At 48.4% G+C, this 14217-nt stretch overlaps 1 protein-coding gene across 2 annotated transcripts in view; it reads right to left on the bottom strand.

Moving 5' to 3' along the window:
- Nucleotides 1-5827: 5827 nt before the first annotated feature.
- LOC146355566 (von Willebrand factor A domain-containing protein 7-like) overlaps nucleotides 5828-14217 on the bottom strand; it is a 49563-nt gene continuing 41173 nt past the window's right edge. Inside the window, exons 16-18 of one of the 2 annotated variants that reach the window (XM_084841003.1) lie at nucleotides 12596-12819; nucleotides 9235-9339; nucleotides 5828-7451 (exon numbers count right to left, since the gene is read on the bottom strand). In XM_084841003.1, the coding sequence (XP_084697129.1) occupies nucleotide 7451; nucleotides 9235-9339; nucleotides 12596-12819 (330 nt within the window). In that variant the 3' untranslated portion in view covers nucleotides 5828-7450. Of the gene's footprint in view, nucleotides 7452-9233; nucleotides 9340-12595; nucleotides 12820-14217 lie in introns of those variants that run through there. The other variant, XM_084841004.1, reaches the window with a different exon arrangement.

Here is a 14217-nt window from a genome sequence, read left to right as displayed (position 1 = left end):
ATCTCTTCACCATTGCAGCTTGTTCACCTCCCTCTCACTCTGGCCCCGACGACTGTGCTGGTGAGAAGGAGAAGCAGTAGATGCCCCGGCCTCCTTGCTCCCTGGCTCGTTGCCTGTCCAGCAAGCAAGTGGAAGCAATGATGGGAAAGATAAGGAAGAATCATAGAATCATAGAATAGTAGGGTTGGAAGGGGCCTACAAGGCCATCGAGTCCAACCCCCTGCTCACTGCAGGAATCCAAGTCAGAGCATCCCTGACAGATGGCTGTCCAGCTTCGTCTTGAATGCCTCCAGTGTGGGAGAGCCCACCACCTCCCTAGGTAAAAGAGCAATAGCAGCTGGTGACAATAGCGGTGAGAAGCCACATTCACTGAGAGAGGGGACCCATTGAGGGAGTCTTGCCCAAGGGCTGTCAAAAACCAGGAGCCAGCATATGGGACTTTTCCCATCATATGTCTTCGGATTCCCATGTCGGGGCTTCTTCATGTGGAGCTTTTATCCTGCTATTGAGATTGGTTACTCACAGAAGTTTGTGGGTCCTTTAAATGATGTCAACCTCCAGGGCATCTCCCACATTAAATGACCTTTATTCCATTTTTAAAAGATCCGAGATAACGAGCTATCAAATTACAGCGCTTGAGTTCCACTTGAGTTCCCTCATGAAAAGAAGGAAACGCACAATAAGAGGAGCTGGACCACAGTGCCATCTAGCGGCGGTATAATGAAAAATATGGAAGACTCAGCTAAGGGGGGAAAGGCGGGGGGAAGGCAGCATGTGAAAGGGAGTCTGTCGTGATTCTGCATTTAAAATGGAAGCGGAAAGCCCCGTTTGAAATGCAGGATTTTAGGTTGGCGTAGAGATGCTCTTACTGTGGTATTTTACATCTCTAAAGTTGCTAGGTGGCCCCAGACTTAGCTGTAGCTGGATGGAGTCAGGCCTGGCTCCCCTGTAAGTTCAGTGCCCCCCTCCCCAGTCACTTACTTGCTGGCAGAGTGGGCTGCAGCAACTGGCACGCATGCACTGCTCTGTTAATGACGCTATCCCTGCCCCGATGTCCATAGCGGTCTGGAGCACTGCCTCATCAGGGCTGCGACAGCCACAATAGGCAGGCCGAGTGAACCCAAAGCTCCATCCGGTAAAGCCACACCCACCTGCGTTGGCAGTGGGCCATATCAGGGATCTGGGGCCCTGGCATTTGCGTCACTAGGCCATGTGCTGGTGCCGGTCATGCTCTGACTATGCTGTTCGTGTTTGAGAGAGACACCAAAGTCCTTGCCTAGCTCCCTGCTCGGTTGTGCCCTCAGCGATGGTGCTCCAGCATGTCCAGTTTGTAGCAGGATGGAAGTGGGGCAGAGGCTCGGCAGGGTGGGCCCTGCAAGAGCTCCATGGCTCTATGCCTGATTGTCCTGCTTTAAACAGGGTCCTGACTCTTCGCTAGCCAGTACAGGGATGTAGAGAAGTGCATGGTCAATTAAGCAGGCAGGGGGTCAAAGCACAGGCAGGCAGTCCAGAATATGGAGTCAGGCATTGCAGCAGTGATCAGACACAGACACAGTTAGGCAGCCAGATACATTACTCAGCCCAGAAGCGAAGTCAAGAAGGAGTCCAAGGGTTGGTACCACAAGGAGCCCCTTTTGACTAGAGCTCTGCCGCAGCCTGGCTCTTCGTGGAGGTTCCCTGAGTTGGGTCTGCCTCCTCTGGTACCATCACTTCCTGGGACTTGGGCCTGCTCAGCCTCCTCCTCTGGGGCTGAGTCCCCCTCTTCCTGAGTGGCTGGGGCCTCAGCAGGCTTCTCCATGGCCTCAGGCCCCTGTTGCGGTGTGGGCCCTGGCAGGAACTGGGCATCTTCCTCTGCTGGGGCCTCTAACTCTTCCTCCTCGGAGGAGAAGTCCAGTGGGGGCATGACACTGATAAGGACCCAGTAGTGGTGTTGGACACATAGGAGAGATTATGCGCAAACAGCATGTGGTATGGCCCTTACTTCAGGCTGCAGGTGTGAGATTGCATATGTTGAACAGTCCCTTCATGTTAAAAAAACAAAAACAAACCCCTTCCACATGGAAAGGCAGGATTAAGTGTCACACGCTTGCTTTCTGTGGGGAGGGATTTAAAAAAAATATATATAAAGGGATGTTCAAGCCTGTGATTCCCCCACCTGCAGTGTAAAAGTGGTACAATCCAGGAAGAACCGCACCACATGCTATTTCTACATGTTTGAATTAGATCTGAGAGGCCAAAGATCCATGTCAGGGATCTGCGATTGCAAGTGTATCGCAGCAGAAACTAATTCGAAGCTGAAATGCTGCGCAGTTGCAATGAAGTGAAGTGTGAAAGCAGTGCCATGTAGATGGGGCCCAGGTTCTAGTCTTCCCCACTAGGGTAAGATGAACTGTATTTCTGTAAAATTATAATAACAATGTCTAAATTTGCCTCGATACATATAAATTAGCATATGCAAATTTCATGCAAACCTGTGTCTCTTTTTTTTGCTGATGCATTCCCTCTTCTTTTTTTTGGTGATTCCTAAGTGGGCACCCTATTACAAAATCAACTGCTTTTGTATTGACAATGAGGGCATAGGGAAATGTTGCAAAAGTTGAGACACCGTGAGCATGGTGCAAATACTTAGATGTCCCTTCATCCTGGCAGTATGGTAGTAGATATGGCTTGCCCCCAACACCCTGGCAGCTGCCATGGTGGTACTTAGAGCCTGGCTATGTGGCACACTCACCATGCCTACAGTAGCCACATATAGGCCAGGCGACAGTGGCTGCAAATTCTTACAGCCATTCCAGAGACAGCAGGTGCTTTTTCCTTTCCTTTTAGTCACGCAAGGCATAGTGAGGCAGGAACTTCATCTCTGTGTGAACTGAACGTCCCAGAATTCCTTGCAATATTGCAGAAGATTTTAGGCCACAGCCTGCACAGGGAAGCCAGCCAAGCTGGCCTTGAGAGCTTAGGCTCACAAGCTCCTTCTACAATAGAGGTGGGGACGAGCCTTGAACTGCGGTGCTCTGGATTCCTAGGGTTGTATGCAGTGTTAGTCCTACTTAGAGTAGGCCCTTTGAAACTACTGGAACAAGTTAGACTAACATTGTATACAGCCCATTGAAGATAACTCCTAGGGTGTCTCTATACCTCCAGTTTATTGTACATTCATGACTGGCCACTCACTGAATTGTATGGGTCCATTACATGACATTGTCATCATGCAGTCATTATCCCACCATTTCCGCCCGCCTATCCTGCATTTTCCTCAAACGGGAAAAGTGTGGTATTTTTCCAAGTATGCGCAAATGTAGTGCCATGACCTCCCTGTGTATTTCTCCCCTAGCGCGAATGAACTGCTGTGTTTTGGCAGCTGTGGGTGGTTGTTTTGGGTTGTTAGGGGTGCAGTCATGATGGCGAAGATGGTGGCGATGGGCTGTGGGGTGTTTCACCTTCCTGCTCCTGTGCCATTTTGGGTCCTTGCCATTTTTGGCCTGCAGCGCTCTCAACAAGGCGCAGAGCAGCAGGCCAGCAGAGCGGCAGGTCGGCAGAGCAGTGTGTTGGCCTTCTGACCTGCCAGGACGCCCCCATACTGTGCGTAAATGGCTGAATAAACCACAGAGATTGTCAAAAACATTGAATGGGGAGGCGGGGGGGGCAGGGAGATTGGTGTGTGTGTGGGGGGCTGTCTGCGTATCAGTCCCCATCCAGCAGTAATGTGCAAGGGGAGGGAAAGGGGCAGGAACCAGGGAGGAATTACCACTACACCTCGAACGCATGTAATGCTTCTTTGCAGAAAGGTGGTGATGCTTCTGAGCGGCATCACCACCCCCATGAGAAGGAAAGAAACAAAAAATAATGTGATGGGGACAGCCATCTAAAAAGAATGACCCAGTCCTGCAGTGATAATGGATTTTGAAAGAACCAGCATTGATGTGGAATTCTCCACGCATGTGATGGAGCCCCTAGTCTGCCTGTATGTTCCAATCATACAGGATCCGTATCTTCCTGCAATGTACAGAAAGCTTGCACAACTCCTAACTCACCAAGGCCGTGTTTCCATGACAATGGAAGGAGAAGCTAATGGAGGAGTACTGGATTTTTTAAAAGGAATCGGCTTTGCTGTCAGCAGGGTTCCATGAGCAGATTCTCTGGACCAGTAAAAATCACTTCACAGAACATACTTCCTGGTGGGGGGTGGGGTTTGGCATGAACATCATCTGACTGGCAGAGGCTACTCAACCCATAAAAGAGGCTACCCCCGCTCCCCTGCTTTTTCCTTTCCCCTGAAAGTCCAGATGCACCTGCATTTCAGGAGCAAGCCTAATTGAGCACAATCGGAGTTACTTCTGAGTAGACACGCACATGCTTGTGTTGGGAAAGAGCTGGGGGGAGAACACAAAGGCAGAAACCAGCCCCCATTTTAACTTGCAGGACCTCATTGACCGCAATGGGAGTTACTTCTGAGGAGACACTAATGGGTCTGTGGTGGGAAAGAGAGCAGTAAACACAAAGACAGAAACCAGCCCCCACTGTAACCCTGCAGGATATCTATAACCAAGCTGTGAAGAACATAGTTCCTAAGGCCTTGAGATCATGCTTAATCACACTTCAGGAATTGGGCTTTTACGTGTGCCATTTCAATTGAGGGGGAATCTCTGTAAGTTCTGATGTGAGCATTCAAAGGCAAGCCTCATTCAGCACAATGGCAGTTAATTCTGAGGAGACACTAATGGGTTTGTTGTGGGAAAGAGATGGAAACCAGCCCCCATTTTAACACACAGGATCTTTATAAGGGAGCTGTGATGTAGTTACTTCCTAAGGCAATGAATCGGAGCCTCGAGATCACACTTAATCACACTTACGGAATTGGGCTTTGATATGTGCCGTGTCAATTGAGGGGCTGCTCTGTTATTTCTGTGGTCACTGAGAGGGCAAGCTTCATTCAGTACAATGGGAGGAAACACCCCTTGACTGGGGTCACAGTGAAAGGCATACCCCTGGCCAGGGCTAGCATACCCGAGGTAAATGCGGGGTTTGGGGCACACAGCAACTATATCAGGGAGAACCCGACTTAAGGAAAAGAATCGGACTTCAAGCAGTCTCAGGAAATCTGGTTTTTCCCTGATAAGCTCCAGGGTGGCTGCTGGATGGCCATGACGTCATGTATCCCTAATGACGTCCACATGCAGCCAGCTCGGCGTAAATTGCTGGTGGAAACACCCCCAAGCCAAATTCAGCCCAACAGCCATGTATGGCCGACTCTCATAAGAACACAAGAAGAGTCATGCTGGATCAAGGGTTCATCTAATCTAGCATTCTGTTTACACAAGCAGCTGGCCAAGCAGCTGCCTGTGGGAAAACCACATGCAGGACATGACACCAACAGCACCTTTGTGTTCCTCAGCAACTGGTATTGATCATCATGACTGGTAGCCATCGGTAGCCTTATCTGCCATGAATTTTTAAAGCCACCCAAGTTGGTGGCTATCACGACATCTTGTGGCAGTGAATTCTATAGATTAACTATGCACTATGGGCAGAAGTACTTCCCTTCACTTGTCCTGAATTTCCCACCAATGAGCTCCATGGGATGACCCAACTGGGTTCTAGTATTATGAGAGGTGCTTTCTCCATACCATGCATAGTTTTATACAGTTCCCCTCCTTACTCGTCTTTCTTCTAAACCGAAGAGCCCCAAACCCTGTAACCTTTCCTCATAGGAGAAAGTTGCCCCACCCGCTTCATCATTTTAATTGCCCTCCTCTGCACCTTCTTCAGCTCGACAATATCCTTTTTTAGGTGTGGTAACCAGAACTGTACACAATATTCCAAATGTGGTTGCACCATAGATTTGTATGAGGGCAGGATCATAGAATCATAGAATAGTAGGGTTGGAAGGGGCCTACAAGGCCATCGAGTCCAACCCCCTGCTCAATGCAGGAATCCAAGTCAGAGCATCCCTGACAAATGGCTGTCCAGCCTCGTCTTGAAGGCCTCCAGTGTGGGAGAGCCCACCACCTCCCCAGGTAATTGGTTCCATTGTCGTATTGCTCTTACAGTCAGGAAGTTTTTCCTGATGTTCAGCAGGAATCTGGCTTCCTGTAACTTGAGCCCATTATTCCGTGTCCTGCACTCTGGGATGATCAAGAAGAGATCCTGGCCTTCTTCTCTGTGACAACCTTTCAAGTACTTGAAGAGTGCTATCATATCTCCCCTCAGTCTTCTCTTCTCAAGGCTAAACATGCCCAGTTCTTTCAGTCTCTCTTCACAGGGCTTTGTTTCCAGTCCCCTGATCATCTTTGTTGCCCTACATGATACTGTATCATGTATCTGGTATGATACTGGCAGTATCTGGATGATACTGGCAGTTTTATTTTCCGTTTCTTTCCTAAATGATCTCTAACATGGATCTGTCAGCCAGTGCCACTAGCTCAGACCCTGTCAGTGTATATGTGGAGTTTTTCTACACCATCCTAAAATCCCGCATTTAAAACAGGGCTTTCTGCTTCTGTTTTAAATGCAGGATCACGACGGACCCCCTTGACGTGTGCTTCCGCCCCCTCCCCTTTCCCCCTCCTTTCCCCCCTTATCTGAGTCATCCATATGTTTCATTGTACAGCCACTAGATGGCCCTGTGGTCTCCTCTGATTTCAGGTTTTGCTCTTTTCACCAGGGAACTCAAGCGCTATAATTTGATAGCTTGTTATCTCTGATGTTTTAAAAAATGGAATAAAGGTCATGTAGTGTGGGAGATGCCCTGGAGGTTGGCAAAGTCATCTAAAAGACCTGCAAACTTCCATGAGTAAATCTCAATAGCAAGATAAAAGCTCCATGTGAAGAAGCCCATGAAGTTGGGATCTCCCCTCCACCAACCCCCACCCCTTGTGCATCACTGTACAGAAACGCTCAAGAAATCTGCTTTTTGCTGACTGCCTGGGACTACAAGAATAGAGGGAGAGGGTGTCGAGCATTTGGTAGGCCAAAATGCATGGCATTCAGCATGTTGCACAGATCTGGTGAACAGAACCGAGTGCTACTTCACAGCTGTTCTATAACAGGTACAGGAGGGCTAGGAGGAATTGCAGCTTGATACAGGAGGACTGGAATATGGTCAGCCCACAGCACGGCGGGCTGCTCCAAGGTGTAAGAGCCCAGCTATTTGAGCTGACACACTCTGTGGACATGTGCACGCTGGGGACCAGCACACTGGCTCTTCAAACTGATGGATGCTTTGGAGTGCTGACACACACATTACTGTGAGAAGTGGTATCAACAGGCACAATTGCTTTCTGACGTTTGCTTTATCTGGGTCTGTGTGTGATCGAGATGGCAGACGTGGCCAGGTTGCTACCACCTGGCAGTTTTGGCTCTGGATAATATCTTCTTCCCAGCACAAATAGCACCAAGAAATAAGAAACAAGATCTGCCATATGTAAGGATATTCATGTGATGCAGGTTACCTGTCAGGAGAGAGAGAGAGAGAGAGAGAGATTCTGCATGAAAAGCATAAGCTATTTGTCAGTGCCCCCCCAGCTCTAATCTTTAGATTTGTCAGTGCCCCTGCAACTCCCTGCCCTGCCAGTTGAGAAGCTAGGGAGCCCTGTCTTTACAGGTGTCATCCCCCCCCCCCATACCATTAGTGGTTGCATGTGATGCAGACATTTAGCAGGTACAGCTTCAACTCTGACAGAGAGAAGCAGCAATGGGGAAAGCTGCACCTGCTGGATTGCTGCCTGTCATGCAACAGTTCAGAGGCTCTGACAAGAAAACAAGGAGGCGACTGTGCTGCTTCCCAGTCGCCATGGCCCTTACTGCGTACTATTCCCCTTCCAAAGACATTGAGCATTTGGAGTTCCGGCCATGCTAGTATCCTTTTATGCTGCCAAGTCGGTTGTTCTGCAATCAGCTGGAAGTGGAAGTAAAACACTTTCCTCGGAGTAAGCCACAGTGGACTCAATGGGCCTTGCTTTTGAGTAGACATGTATATGTTTGCCCCGCACGTCAGTTACATTTCTCATGCAAGATCACTCTTTTCTGTTCTGGATGGAACAGCTTGCCTGGATAAGTTGACCTGGCCTGCCTGCCTTTTGGTGGGCAGTGGAGATGAATCTATTCCAGGCCAGCCTGCATTTTATTTAGCGGACCCTTTTAATGAATTTTATTTTATCAAAATGCATAAATACTCAGTTTAGGGTAAAATGCATACAAAACTGTGTATTTTGTGGGGAAGAAAGTAAAACAAATAATGCAGTTATGTTTTTGCAGATCAGTGCGGAAACAGGACAGAACAGACTGCTGAATGAACACATGCGATACTGACATGGACCGAAAATAGACTTGGCCCATCCAGCCCTCATTGGCCATGATGTTGATTTGGGGGGGGGGGGTAAAAAAATTGCATTAACAAATGATAATTGTTCTGGAGAAAAGAGGTGGGGTGGGTTTTATGATGGATCAACTGTGCAGCAGTATCATTAGAGATCAGAAAAAACAGCTATACGTCTGGAAACCAAAAGCAAAAAAGGAACAGCTGCACCAGTGGAATTCCTAATGCATTTTGACACTGGCCTTTATCAAGCGGAAAACTCTTAGCGATTCTTCTGGAGGATGCCCTCTCTGTTGCTTCTTCCAAAGAAAACAGAAGTATTTTCCCTTTCAAGGCATATGTCCTTTTTTGGGCTGCGGGTACATTTTACATTTTTGGGAGGGGGAATGGGCATATTATACATTTTTTCCAGGTCTGCAGGCACATTTTCTTGCTCTCCATTACAGGATTCCCACTTTTCTTGCCCCCCTTCTCCCCCCCCTTCCCACTTGGGGGTTTCCTTCCCCTGCTGCATCTCATTTCATATTTCCACCCCGGCTGCTTCTGTCCCCTGCTACATCCCTTCTCACCCCTGCTTGCCCCCAACTCCCCTGCCAAATGTGCCCAGTAGGACCCCTGTTGCACCCCCTCCCTAACTGCTGCTTCTGCCTCCCACCAAACTCAGCTCAGCAGCAAGGAAGGAGGAACTCAGCAGATCGGGAGGCAACTCTCCCAATTTGCTGACTTTCTGTTTCCTAGCTGCTGAGGGTGGCAGAAGGCAGAAGTGGTAGCAGTGATGGGGACAGCAAGGGCCCTAGCAGGAACACTTGCAGGCACCTGGTTGCCAATTCCTGCAGTAGATAGTTCTGGGCTAGATAGACCACTGATCTGCATCGGTATAAGTGCAGCTTCCTATGTTCATGTGTGTTGCAACTCACTAGGCTGCTGCAAGATGGGGTGTGTTGTAATCCACAGTGAAAGTATCCATGTTCCCGTCCCCATCATTAATCAGGACCTCTGCAGAAGGAGAACAGCAGTTCGACCTACAAAGGAGGACAAACATACAAGATGGATAAGCAGGAGAGGGAGAGAATCCCAATGGGCCCTGGGCACTAGCAGAGGGGGAGCCCAAATCCTGCAAGGGGAGCATATTTTTTAAATTAGCTAAATGACATAAATGTACTTAAATGTACAGCCTTCACTAGGTTGGTTGTAACTTTTTTTTTCTTCAGATAAAGAATATAGATTTATGGGTTTTTAAGAAAAATGTTGGGTACAGGGAGCAGCATTGGAGAAAGAGGAGGAAGACTCCAGACCAGGAGTGGGGAACCTACCGCACCATCTGAGGTTGTTAGACTCCAACTCCCATCATTCTCAGCCAGCAGGGCCAATGGTCAGGGATGGTGGGAGTTGCCCTCTAGATATTGATGCATTACAATAGGCTTCAGTATAGACTTTTGTTGTTGTTGTTGTTGTTGTTCAGTCGTTCAGTCGTGTCCGACTCTTCGTGACCCCATGGACCATAGCACGCCAGGCCTTCCTGTCCTGCGCTCTCTCCCAGAGCGTGCTCAAGTCCATATTCATTGCATCCGTGATGCTATCTAGCCATCTCATCCTCTGCCGTCCCCTTCTCCTTTTGCCTTCAGTCTTTCCCAGCATCAGGGTCTTTTCCAGGGAGTTTTCTCTTCGCATTAGGTGGCCAAAATATTGGAGCTTCAGCTTCAGTATCTGTCCTTCCAATGAGCACTCAGGGTTGATTTCCTTTAGGATGGACTGATTCGACCTCCTTGCAGTCCAGGTGAGCAATAAAGTGGACTTCACAGCATTCCTATATGCTGTTAGTAGCTATATAGAGACTTGTGTAGCTGAACACAGCGAGTAGATTTTAACAGGCTTTAGCTACCTAAAGTGGTCCTTTCATGTAAGCTAATTGGTACCAAGCAAGTACAGCTTCATACCACAGCAGTTGTGCATCTGCTACGCCTTTGCCCAGTTACCGTATCCTTCTAAGATAAGGATGCTGTTCTTTGCTTCCTGTGAGAAGCAAAAGGGAAGCCCCCCTGCTTCTTCTGAGAAGGGGGAGAGGCGTTGCCTGTCAGCTCCTGAATTAAGCTGAGAGAAACTTTAAAAATCCAACTCGCGGGCTTTGCCCTTCGGCCACACTCCATAGAGGAAAACACGCTACCGGCCTGGAGAAACTTGTGGCTCTAAGCACTACCTTGCCTATCTTGGGGGCCCAGCTGGACACCCAGCTGGGACAGCTTCATTGGCTGATGAGAGCTGTGAGCTTTCTTTGCATTGTTCTTTCTGCATCCATTTTCTATCAATAAGTGGCTTTGTCTCATCTTGGTAATCCAAAAGAATCTATTTTGACTGAGCCCTGACAGAATCAGGGCCTCAGCTCAATACAGCTGCCCAGGCCAGCCCAGTATAGACAGGAGGCATTGGGAACATCTGTAGCTCTGTGGCAGAGCAGCTGGGTTGCATTCAGGAGGTCCCAGGTTCAATCCGCAGCATCTCCAGGTAAGCTGGGGAAGACCTTGTTTGAAATCCTGGGGAGCCCCTGCCTGGCAGTGTAGGGCAGGGGTAGGCAATCTGCATCCCTCAGCCTCATTTCAAAAGCCCTCTGCAAGCAATCAGTTCTGACCTCTGGCAAGAGCAATCTGTCCCTCCCGATGGGCAGGGAGGAAGAGGGAGACAGAGAAGAAGGGAGAAGAAAGAGCAAAAGAAAAAGAAAAAAGGAGCGAGTGTCAGAAAAAGGGAAAGAGGATGGGAGCAGAGAAAGAGAAAGGGGGGAAGGAAGGAAGGAAGGAAGGAAGGAAGGAAGGAAGGAAGGGGAGTGCCAGAAAAAAGAGCTAAAAGGGGTGTGGCCCTACCCACCACTCTTGCTCTGGCCCCACCCGCCAATGGGTTTGACCCCATCCACTGTCAACATGTGGCCCCTGACAGATGAGCCCTGAGGGAATGTGGGTGTCCCAATATTTTGGCTCGATATAAAACAGCTCCTTATGTTCCCTATAATGTAGGGCAGTCTTCCCTAACCCACTGCCTTCCAGATGTGTTGGACTACAACTCCTAGCACCTCCAGTCATGGTGGGGGTCATAATCCAACACATCTGGAGGGCACTGAGTTGGAAAAGGCTGACGTAGGGACTGGGTACTGTGCAGAAGAGGGGTAGGCAACTAGGTGTCCTCCAGGTGTGGTGGACTATATGCCCCAACCAGCATGGCTAGTAGTCACAGATTCTGGGAATTGTAGTCCAAAACATCTGGAGGGCACAAGGTTTCCTATTCTTGATATAAAAGGACAGGGCAGAAATGCACAATGAAGACAGGACCCCACACCTGTGCTCCTGGCAGATCCCACGTCTCTGAGACTTATAAAGTTACTTTTGATTGTCACGTGGGACATACTATAGGAGGCTTTGCCTGGTCTTTTCTACACGGAAGGGCTCTCTGTGTAGGAAAGAAATCTCATTTGAAGTGGACCTCAGAGGTCATGATGGGACACACAGGGAAAGAGTCCACTGCTTGCATAAGGGGAACATGACAAAGGAAGGGGACAGGGGAATGCCTGGGCTGGAGTCCCTGCTCCATTCAAGCCCTCTCTAGCTCCTAAAACATTTGACAGAAGCTGCCAGTATATTTTCAATGCTTTTTCCCCTGCACTTCTGAGAACTACAACTCAGGACCAAGATATCTAGCTGACTGTCTTCCCTTATATTACTCAGTCAACCCCTGAGATCTTCTGTGGAGGCCTTACTGGTTGTTCCACAGCCAATGGAATGTTGCCAAGTAGCGGTAGGTAAGTGGGTCTTCTCAGTGGCGGCACCCTTTGGAACACTCTCCCATGACAGGTTCAAGAGGCAGGAAGGCCTCTTGAATACGCACCTATTCACACAGGCTTTGCCGGACCTGTGAAATACCTTGTTACTGCCTTGTTTTATTGTTATCATAGAATCATAGAATAGTAGGGTTGCTATGTTATGATGCTGTCATGATGACAGTTATGATGCTCTCATGTTTTTAAATGTTCTTAATTTTAATTTTTTTTTAATTTTACCGTGTTATGTTGTATTTTAATGTGAACCACTTAGGGATTTTAATATATTAAGTATTAGTATATTATAGAACTTTATCAATAAATAAAATAAATAATAAACTAGTAACGTTCTGGCTTAAAAAAATAAAAAGACACCCGAGATCAATGGGATTCTACCCCGGGGGCCAATTCCACATCTCTGGCCATGTTCCCCATGCAGGGATACACATTCCCAGAAAGCAGAGGGATATACGTACTTATAGTCACAGATGACATCCTTGCCATCATCAGTCTCCCCTGGGTAGCAAGCCAGACCAGAGGGATTTGAGTTGATTCGGACAGTGACAGCATTGTGATTGTCTTTCGCGGAAAACGTCATCCGCCAAATGTGGTGAGAGCAGTCAGGTCTGGTCTGGCTGTTGGCTACGCAAGGCATGCTGAATTTTAGAAGCTTGTGGACTGGTGGGATCTTGTCAGTTTCCTGGAGGGTGGAATACATATTGCTTAATGATACCAGTGAGTAGCCATCAGTCAATATCACTATCAACACCAGGCTGGCGCCAAGGGTAGGCATGGCTAGGCACCTGCCGAGGGCCCACACCTCATTGGGGGCCCACTGACAAGAGCCACTTGGACTTGCTCCTTCACCATTGCAACCTGCTCGTTCACCTGCCTCTTGCTCTGGTTCAGACAACGGTGGTGGTGAGGAGGAGGAAGAGCAGATGTCACAGCCTACTTGCTCCCTGGCTCTTTGCCTGTCCATCAAGCAAGTGGTAGCAATGATGAGAAACAAAAGGATGAGTGATAGCAGCTGGTGACAATGGTGAGACGGTAGATTACCTGAGGGAGGGGGCCTATCGAGGGTGTCTTGCCCAAGGACCCTCAAAAACCTAGAGTCAGCACTGATCAACGCACATGTATAAAAGACAAAGCAAAGGGAACCTACGGATTTTTGTACGACGCAGTAGTTTCAGTTGCATTCTGCAGGCATAGGTAAATGTTCCTGTCTCTTTCTGGAAACCCCTTCTGATTCAAGTGTGTGATGGCCAGTGTGGTGTAGTGGTTAGAGCACTGGAGTAAGACTAGGGACATCCGGGTTCTAGTGCCCACTGTGCCACTGGATGTCTTTGGGCTGGTCACTGACTCTCAGCCTAATGTAACTCACAGGTTTGTTGTGAAGATAAAATGGAGAGGAGGAGAATCATATATGCCACCATGGGCTCCTTGCAGGAACAGCTGGGATATAAATGTAAATAAAATGGAGAAAAGAACTTCCATAGGCTAATATTCCTTCAGCAAAGGAGATCGTTACCTTGTCATGGTGCTGGAGCTTGAGCACCTCAATGACGTCATGAGCTAAACTGTGAAGGGAAACCCAAGACGGGAAGGTCATGGCAGAGAGGTCAGACTAAATACGTTCCCTGGGGAAGGAAACGGCAACCCACCCCAGTATTCTTGCCATGAAAACTAAATGGATCAGTACAACCAGAGATATGTTGGTATATCATCGGAAGATGGTCAAAATGCTACTGGGGAGGAACAGAGGATAAGTTCAACTAGCCCCAGATGTGATGACGCAGCTAGCTCAAAGCCGGACGGCTAGCAGCCGATGGTGCTGGTGGTGAACGACGAATCCGATGTTCTAAAGATCAACACACCATAGGAACCTGGAATGTAAGATCTATGAGCCAGGGCAAATTGGATGTGGTTATTGGGGAGATGTCAAGATTAAATATAGACATTTTGGGTGTCAGTGAACTGAAATGGACTGGAATGGGCCACTTCACATCAAATGACCACCAGATCTACTACTGTGGACAAGAGGACCACAGAAGAAATGGAGTAGCCTTCATAATTAATAATAAGGTGGCTAAAGCAG

Source organism: Heloderma suspectum, chromosome 2 (genome assembly GCF_057233095.1).
Source record: "Heloderma suspectum isolate Gila_16-S chromosome 2, 16-S_ref, whole genome shotgun sequence".
Classification (NCBI taxonomy): Eukaryota; Metazoa; Chordata; class Lepidosauria; order Squamata; family Helodermatidae; genus Heloderma; species Heloderma suspectum.
The sequence above is the reverse complement of the archived record's forward strand: the minus strand, read 5'-3'. Positions and strand labels throughout refer to the sequence as shown.